This window comes from Myotis brandtii, unplaced genomic scaffold (genome assembly GCF_000412655.1).
Source record: "Myotis brandtii unplaced genomic scaffold, ASM41265v1 scaffold1875, whole genome shotgun sequence".
Classification (NCBI taxonomy): Eukaryota; Metazoa; Chordata; class Mammalia; order Chiroptera; family Vespertilionidae; genus Myotis; species Myotis brandtii.
In genome coordinates, this window is record NW_005356961.1 from 175,855 (window position 1) to 184,065 (window position 8,211).

Below are 8,211 nucleotides of genomic sequence, written 5' to 3' on the forward strand. Positions count from 1 at the left end.
GAGAGGGAGAAAGAGATAGAAACATCAATGATGAGAGAGAATCATTGATTGGCTGCCTCCCGCACGCTCCACACTGGGGATTGAGCCTGCAACTGGGGCATGTGCTCTGACTGGGAATCAAACTGTGACCTCCTGGTTCATAGGTCGATGCTCAACCACTGAGCCATGCCGGTTGGGCCAAGAGACCCCTGATTTTAACCCATCCCCTCAGCCCAGGGAGTTGATGGAGGTCCCCTTCCTCATGTCATCCTTCCAGATACTGTGCCTGGTGATTCTGATCTGCTTCATCGCTTCCACATCAGCATACGTCTCTCTGTCAGTGGTTGAGATGGTCCTTGCTGCTGTCTTCTATGTCATCTACATGTGTGACCTGAACACCAGGATAGGGATCATCAACTGGCCTTGGAGTGTGAGAAAGGGGACAGAAGTGGCTAGGCTAGGGAGGGGCCTCAGCACCTGGGATTGTCCTGGGAACTCTGGATGCTGACTTCCCTGCTCTCTCTACTCCTTACAGGATTTCTTCCGAACCCTCATAGCGGCCATCCTCTACCTGATCATCTCCATCATTGTGCTCGTGGAGCACAATAACAGCTCCAAAATCATCGCCGGGGTAAAGACACACACACACACACACACACACACACACACACACACACACACAGATTTGAGGATCTAGGGGCCATTTCTGTCTCTGCTTCTGGCAGAAAGTGTATGATCCACAACAGGCCACACTTGTCCTCAGGGTCTGCAGGAAAGTCTGGCCAGACCCTTGATTTCCTCCCAAGATCAATATTTGCTGTAAAGGGCCATCCCTGGCCTGACACAGTATCTTTGTCAACACACTAGACTGCCATCTGCTAGAACTTTGTTTCACATGTACACTGGGAATGGTGCCACTTATATGTGGGGCCACCACGTGGCTCTCCTGAGTTGAGCAGTACTAGGAGAAGGGAGAGTTGGGGTAGAGTTCAGTTTCCTGACCTTTTCCTGGGGCTCTCTGTCTTCCCAACCTGGGGCTTTAGTCGCCATCCCTTCATGGGGCAGTCACCGGAGGTAGTAGATACATGGAGGTAAGAGGCTGAGTAGGCTGACCAGTCTAATCCAATGCCCCTCACTTTCATCCCCACTTCCAGGTGGTGGGCCTAATTGCTGCGTGCCTCTTTGGCTATGATGCCTATTTCACTTTCCCCTTGAAGAAGCAAAGACATACAGCAGCCCCTACTGGTAAGTAAGTGTGTGTGTGTGTACGGGAGTGTTGTTGAGGAGGTTGAGAAAAGGAAAGGGGACCCCCCAGGGCATGAATGCCAGCTCTGTCCCTTATTGCTACTTATGGCTTTAGTACCAACAAGCACCATACGGTTCAGTATTCTTGTTTGTAAAGTGGGCATATGGATCCAAACTGCTTTCTCTCTTTTCCTCACTTGCAGGCCCTACAGATGGCCCGGTGTAGGTGAACTCCCTTGATTTCTCTCTGCAACCTGCAAATAACTTCCATGGAAATCACTGCTCCCCACCCCTACAAACACTCCTAGCCAACTCCCAGCCTCCTATTGAGGTAAAAGTGCCTTTATCTGAAGAATTTGTCTTCCAGCCTGCCAATCAACCCTCCTGGGTGTGGCCACCTTTATGGGTGTGCCTAGGTTCCCCTACTGAAGTATCTAGAAGCAGACACTAGTTCTGCCAGAACTATGCCCCCACCTAAACCGCAAAATGAGGGAGAAGGGTGCTTCAGCTTCAGACTCCAGGCCCCAGGTTGTGACACACTGAAAATAACCTCAGTGTGGGAGGTGGTTCTGTGGAGGGATAAATATGAATAAATAATAAACAGATTGTTAGAATATATGGTAATGAATAAGTTAATCCTTTGATCAAATGTGGATATCTCAAGCATCAGGAGGGGGAAAATAGGGAAGGGAAGCAGCTGGAGCAAAGAGGTAAAGAAGCCAGGCCTGTTTTACACCAAATATTAAGACACTTCAATAGTATGGAGGTAGAAAGGAAGGGGATTTATTCTCAAGTCTCGAGAGTGGAGAAATGGAGCCCTCCAGGACAGCCTCGCCTTCAAGCCACTATGCAGTTCTTGTCTCTGGCCTGGCGAGGCGTCCCTGGCCCCGAGTTCTCGGGGACCATTGGAGATGGAGAGTTGGGGGTCTTTGTTGCAGTGTCCTGAGCAGACAGGGGCCTGGTCAGGTGCGGGGGCAGTGGGATGCGTTCCCCCAGGAAGAAGCCATCATCCTCCGAGGACTCTGAACTGGAGCTGGAGGGGGAGCTGGAGCAAGATTCGGAGTCCGATCCTAAGTTACATTGATGGTGAAGTCTGCCAGACCTGCGTCTGCGGTGATGATGGTGGCGGCGACGTGTGGGGGCCCTGGGAGGGGGACTGCGAGGCCTGCGGCGCTGAGCTGGAGGCGCACTCAGGGTTCGCCGAGGGCCTCCATCGGACACCAGAGGTTCCCGGAAGCTGACTCGAGGGGCACTTTGGCGACTGAAAGAATCATCTTCAGGGTCCAAATGGCCGGGGGTCCCTGGGGGTGGCTCGGGGGCGCTGCGGAGCCCCAGCTCGGGCATGGAGTGGCGGTGAGGGGCCCCTCTCAGAAAGTGGGTGGGCTCCTCGGGGCCCGCAGCTGGAAAGAGAGATGGAGGGAATCCCCGTATGTATCTGCCTCCTCCCAGAGGGCCTTCTCCTTTCCCCTTTCCATCAGGACTGGGAAAGTGGGGCAGGGGTCGGAGAGGGCAGCGAAGTGGGGAGTCCGGGAAATAGGAGGCCTGGGACAGGCTCTGAGTGGAGGGGAGGGAGGTTGGAATGCAGGAGGAGCAGGACTGGGTGGGTGAGGGGGGCGTGGCTTCTGGTGGAAGGGGCGTGGCATAGGCTGGAGCAGATTAGGTTTTCGATAGGGTGGAGGGTAGCAGGGGTCCTCAAACTTTTTAAACAGGGGGCCAGTTCACTGTCCCTCAGACCGTTGGAGGGCCGGACTATAGTTTAAAAAAAACTATGAACAAATTCCTATGCACACTGCACATACCTTATTTTGAAGTAAAAAAACAAAACGGGAACAAATACAATATTTGTATTTGCATGTGGCCCGCGGGCCCGTAGTTTGAGGACCCCTGGTACAGGGTTTGGAGAAAAGGAGGAGGAACTTGGGCTGAGGCAGGTACCAGCTGAGGTAGGGGAGGGCCTTGTATAGAAGGGAGCGGACAGGGTTCAAGAGGAGGTGTAGTTTGGGTGCAGCCCAGGCCTGGGATGGTTTGGGGGCGGGGCCAGGGGTACAGCAGGTGAAGGGACTGGGCGAGTCACCCCCGAGGGACCAGGGGTTGGTAGGGGAGGGACTCAGAGGGGCTGGGCAGGACTCCAGGGTTAACTCACCAGGCTCGACCTCAGTGCTGGTGCCTTTGGTGGAGATCTCCGACGGCCCCTCCACAGCAGAGAAAGAGGCTGTGGAGGCTTCGAGCGGTGCGGAGACTGTGCCCGCGCTCCAGCTGCGGCGGCCAGGCCCGGAGGCCCTGGGCTCGGACCCCAGGCTGCAGGCTCGAGAGCAGAAGATTAGGCCCCGGCGTGGCAGAAAGGGGTGACCCAGCAGGGCTTGCCCGCAGCGACTACAGCAGAAGCAGCGGTCTGAGGCGTGCCAATGCTGGCCCTCATAAGCCATCTGGCCCTGGTCCAGGCCTGCGGGGACACCGTGAAGGGGGAAACTAAGACAGAGCCCCCCAGCATGTCCCACCCTGCTCAAATGGGGCCCTTCTGAAGAGAGCAGGAATCTGAAGCGGAGTACCCCAAGACTCCTCCTACCCCCCACCTCTCCAAAATGGCGCCCTTCTTTGGAGAAAGCAGGAAATCCGAGGTTTGGTCCTCACCCCAGGGTACCTCAAACTGGCTGATTAACATCTCCTTCTCCCCTACTCTTTCTTTCCCAGGGTCCTCCCTCCCAGAGTGGGAACTGGGCACTGGACTCTAAGCTGTGGGTCAGGCTTAGACAGTAAGGTGACTTCAGATGGAAGGACAGTGGATTTAAAGAGGCCTGGGTGGTGCGGACAGGGCGTGGTAGGGCGTGGCCTTGGTGGGAAAGAAGTGAATCTTAGAGAGCAGGGTGTGGTAGAAAGTATGATGTACCTAGGCCAGCGATTTTCAACCTTTTTCATCTCATGGCACACAAAAACTAATTACTAAACTTCTGCAGCACACCAAACATATATTTTTTGCTGATCTGACAAAAAATAGGTATAATTTTGATTCATTCACACCAGACGGCTATTGCTGTGTTGGCTGTTGTCCTTTTTTTTTTTTTTGGACAAACTAAGGGAAAAGAGGTCAGTGCCCCTAACTAATTAGTTAGGCATTGCATGCTTTTAAAAACTCTTGCCGCACACGAGTTGAAAATCACTGAGCTAGGTTGATAGAGAGTCTTAGAGAATAGGGTACAGCTTAGGAGCATAGGAGCTAGGCCAACAGGGTAGTCCTGGGGTACTGGGAATTAGAGGGCACTCCGGAGGTGGGCCCAAATGTGTAGTGGTGCCTAGTACTGTGTAGGAAGGTTTAGAAAGTATGGCCGGATGGGGGATACCAGTGATGGGACCTGCAGTGAAAGGTATAGGGCTATGGTGCTTGGGCTAGACTGAAAGTATGGGGATAATGGTGGCAGGGCCTGGAGGACAGAAAGAATGGAGGGGGCAGGGGGTTGTGGCCGAGATGTTAATCCATCCCCCTGCCCAATGCCATGTTCACCCACCGATGTGCTCCCCACAGCCGTCACAGTACTCCGCATGGCGGGCCTCGTAGCAGGCGCAGCAGTGGGGACGGCTCTGGCGCATGACGTAGCGCTGCCCTCCTAGGGATGCTTCGCACTCGAAGCAGCAGAAGTGACCCATATGCCAGTGCCGGCCCTCAGCCTCCGTGCACTCAGGGGAGAAGATGATCTGGGGAATGCAGGACATCTGTGGCCGTCAGCAGGGCCTTCCCTGGCCCTGCTCGCCCTCCGCTCCCTCCCCTGGGCAGTAAGGCATCACCTCATCACAGGCTTGGCAGCGCGGACGCAGGCGTTCGGCATGGTGGCGACCACAGTAGACCTTGCCAGCATGGTAGAAGTAGATGAGGTCCACCAGCAGCTCCCGGCAGGTGGAGCACACAAAGCACTGAGGGTGCCAGCAGGCACCCAGGCCTGCTCGGCTGGCAAACACCGCGATGTCTCCACCTCCGATCTGCTTCCCGCACTGCCAGATGACAGATAGGCACGGTTACCCTCGCCAACATGGTTAGATGGGGGATCAGCCAAGGTGTGTATCATACTAGGGCCTTCCCCATGGCAGACCTTTGTGACTGGCCTTACCCACAGGGTAACTTTGAGACAGGCCCTGCCTACATGGGGGGAGGAAAGTGCCTTAGAAACTGACCCTGTGTCTGTGGGAAACCTTAGAGACAGGCCCTACTCATCGTGGGTGGCCTGAAAGGAGGTCTTGAAACCATAGAGCCAGGCCAGGCCCAGGGGGAACCTTAGCAACAGACCTCACCTAACAGTAGGATGTAAGGTCAGGCTCCAACCACGGAGGGGAGGGTGCTTTAGAGATAAATCCCACCCACCACCTGGCTCTAGAGACAGGCCCTGCCACTGTGGGTGGGTTCTTAAGGACAAGTCTCCACCACAAGAGGACCAGACAGAGAGCCCCACATCCACCGTGTGGAGGGCAGGAAACTAATAGAGAAGGTCCATTGGGGCCTCCTTAGAGACAGACCCAACCCAACAGAGGGATCTGAGGAACAAGTCCCATCTACCAGGGAGCCCTACACACAGACATCGCTGGTCAGGAAGGCCTTAGAGGCGGTCCCTGCCTAACAGTGGGATAGGGACTTGGGTCCTGCAACCCAGGGCTTGGAGCAAAGGCACCACTCACCCCCCGAGGCCTTTCATGGCTCACCTCCTCACAGATGGCCCCAGTGATGGTCACTGGGAAGATGCGCACAGTACCACGCCCCAGGTTCTCCCGTTTCCGCTGCTGGCTGAAGGCTCTGAGCTCTTTCTTCTCTTCCTCTACCAGTGCCGTGCAGTACTGTGCCTGAGGTAGTGAGGGTCAAACAGGCGCCTCCCCAGTTGTCTGCCCCTCAACCCTCTTTCAAATTTCCTCCATGCTCAAAAAGTTTACTTCAATGCCTCTGTATAGATGGTGCTTCCTGCCTGAAATACCCATCCCTGATCTCTCCCAAGTCCCACGAGTGGTTTTGCCAAGGAATGTCCCCTGCCCTTCAGACCTTTCATCTCAGATCAGCTCACCTCTGATCCTGCCCATTTCTTTCCAGCTGTGAGGCATTTGCCCAGGCTGTGCCCCCTACCTGACATGCCCTTCCTGTCTTCTCTCTCCTCACCTCACTGTCGTGTGGGGGAAGCTGGTGCAGCAGCTGCTTGATCCTGTATTTTTCCCCGGGACTGTTGACGTAGGGGACCTTGTCCTCTGGGAGGCAGCTGAAAAATTGGTATACCTGGGAGGACATGGGGGATGGGAGAAAACAACTGAGACGAGGGGTGATTGGAATGCAGTGGGATGGTGGGTCCCTACTTCTCTGAGAAAATTAAAATCATCAGAAGGAAATGTCTACTGACTCCCTCCATCTCTTCTTCCTATGGGCTGGATCATTCCTGTCACCTCCCAAACATGTCAAGAGTTCGCTCATGTCTTGACCCCACTTTTCCTTCCTGCTACTGCTTCTACTTTTCTCCTTCCCTTACAGCAAAATTCCTCAAAAGAGCTGTGTGCACTTATTGTTTCCACTTCCCCTCCTCCCAGTCTCTCTAGACCCCACTCCAGTCAGCCTTCCCTGCCCTTCCTCTAAAGCTGTTCCTGTCAGGGTCATTGATGACGTTCACACTGTTAAAGTAATTGTTCAGGTCTCAGTTCTCATCCAACTTGACCCATCAGTAGCACTGGACATAGCTAATGACTTCCTGGAAACACTGTGTTCCCTTGGCTTCCAGGACATCACACTGTCCTGGGTTTCCTCTTACCAAAAGGAAACCTATTGGCTTCTCCTTCTCTGTTCTTCTTTTAGTTCTTCAACTAAGTGGCCCTTAAATGTGGGAGGGTCCTCAGTCTCACACCTTGGTCCTCTTGCCTCTGTCTCCCTTCACTCCCTTGGAACCTCATGACTACCATAAGTCCATCTCATGGCTAAGGCCGCACGAATGCATGCCTCCAGCTCTATGATCTCTCCCTTGAGTTCCAAGCAAAGTGGCCACTCAGATGTCTAATGGGTACCTCAAACTCCAGATGCCCAAACCAAACTTATGCTCTTAGACCTCCAACATGCTCCCGCCTTGGTCTGATCCATCCACCTTTAAAGTCATCTTTGACTCCTTTCTCTCTCACACCCACAAACAAACCTCTCAGCTTTACTTTAAAATTACAACTGGAATCTGACCACCACTTACTCCTTCTACTGCCAGCACCATCATCAGCCACCTAGGCTATTGAAGTGCTCTCACTTTCATTGGTACCCTGCTTCCACCCTCACTCCTACAGTCTGTTCTACACTTGCCAGCCAGAGGGATCCCATTAAATCAGTGGTTCTCAACCTTCCTAATGCCGCGACCCTTTAATACAGTTCCTCATGTTGTAGTGACTCTAATTTCATTGTTACAAATTGAACATAATTAAAGCATAGTGATTAATCACAAAAACAATATGTAATTATATATGTGTTTTCCGATGGTCTTAGGCGACCCCTGTGAAAGGGTCGTTCGACCCCCAAAGGGGTCGCGACCCACAGGTTGAGAACCTCTGCATTAAATCCTAAGACAAATCATATCCCTTCTCTGCTCACAAATCTCTTGTGGCTTCTCCCTCATTCAGAGTAGAAGTCCAAGTCCTCTCCATGTCCCCGCCACCTCTCTGACCCCACCTCCACCTCATCACTCTCCTTGTTGCTCACTCTGCTCCAGTGTACTGGTATTCTCACTGTTCCTCATACATGCCAAGAACACTCCTGCCTCAGGACCTTTGCATTAGCTATTCCATTTCTCTAGATCTCTCTAACCTAGTATTTCTGCATGGTTCACTCTCATGTCCTTCAGGAAGCTCAAACATCATATTCTCACAGAGGTTTATTTCGACACCCTATTTACAATCCTAACATCTCTCTCCACCCCCCAACTTTCCTGCTTTTCTTTAATCCATAGACCTTACACTGTATGACATTATTGGCTCCCTTCAGGAATTTAACCTCTA

At 53.1% G+C, this 8,211-nt stretch overlaps 2 protein-coding genes across 5 annotated transcripts in view; one reads left to right on the forward strand and one right to left on the reverse strand.

The window, feature by feature from the left end:
- The first annotated feature begins 208 nt into the window (after positions 1-208).
- PLP2 (proteolipid protein 2 (colonic epithelium-enriched)) lies at positions 209-1,842 on the forward strand. The gene is made up of 4 exons (XM_005864525.2): positions 209-409; positions 515-610; positions 1,134-1,224; positions 1,428-1,842. Exons 1-4 carry the CDS (start codon positions 224-226, stop codon positions 1,448-1,450), a joined length of 396 nt encoding a protein of 131 aa, XP_005864587.1. The 5' UTR covers positions 209-223; the 3' UTR covers positions 1,451-1,842.
- A 144-nt stretch (positions 1,843-1,986) lies between these two features.
- PRICKLE3 (prickle homolog 3) overlaps positions 1,987-8,211 on the reverse strand; it is a 10,963-nt gene continuing 4,738 nt past the window's right edge. For 3 of the 4 annotated variants that reach the window (XM_014538262.1, XM_014538263.1, XM_005864526.2), the window contains 6 exons: positions 6,356-6,469; positions 5,911-6,048; positions 5,005-5,208; positions 4,728-4,914; positions 3,368-3,667; positions 1,987-2,624 (listed from right to left, as the gene is read on the reverse strand). In XM_014538262.1, the coding sequence (XP_014393748.1) occupies positions 2,062-2,624; positions 3,368-3,667; positions 4,728-4,914; positions 5,005-5,208; positions 5,911-6,048; positions 6,356-6,469 (1,506 nt within the window). In that variant the 3' untranslated portion in view covers positions 1,987-2,061. The remainder of the gene's footprint in view (positions 2,625-3,367; positions 3,668-4,727; positions 4,915-5,004; positions 5,209-5,910; positions 6,049-6,355; positions 6,470-8,211) is intronic. The other variant, XM_014538264.1, reaches the window with a different exon arrangement.

Excerpts from the sequence above, each read along its gene's own strand:
- PLP2 (XM_005864525.2), top strand. The coding sequence starts at position 224 with ATGGAGGTCCCCTTCCTCATGTCATCCTTCCAGATACTGTGCCTGGTG. Across the intron at positions 410-514 it reads TCATCAACTGGCCTTGGAGT|GATTTCTTCCGAACCCTCAT; the intron begins GTGAGAAAGGGG and ends TACTCCTTACAG. Across the intron at positions 1,225-1,427 it reads ACATACAGCAGCCCCTACTG|GCCCTACAGATGGCCCGGTG; the intron begins GTAAGTAAGTGT and ends CCTCACTTGCAG.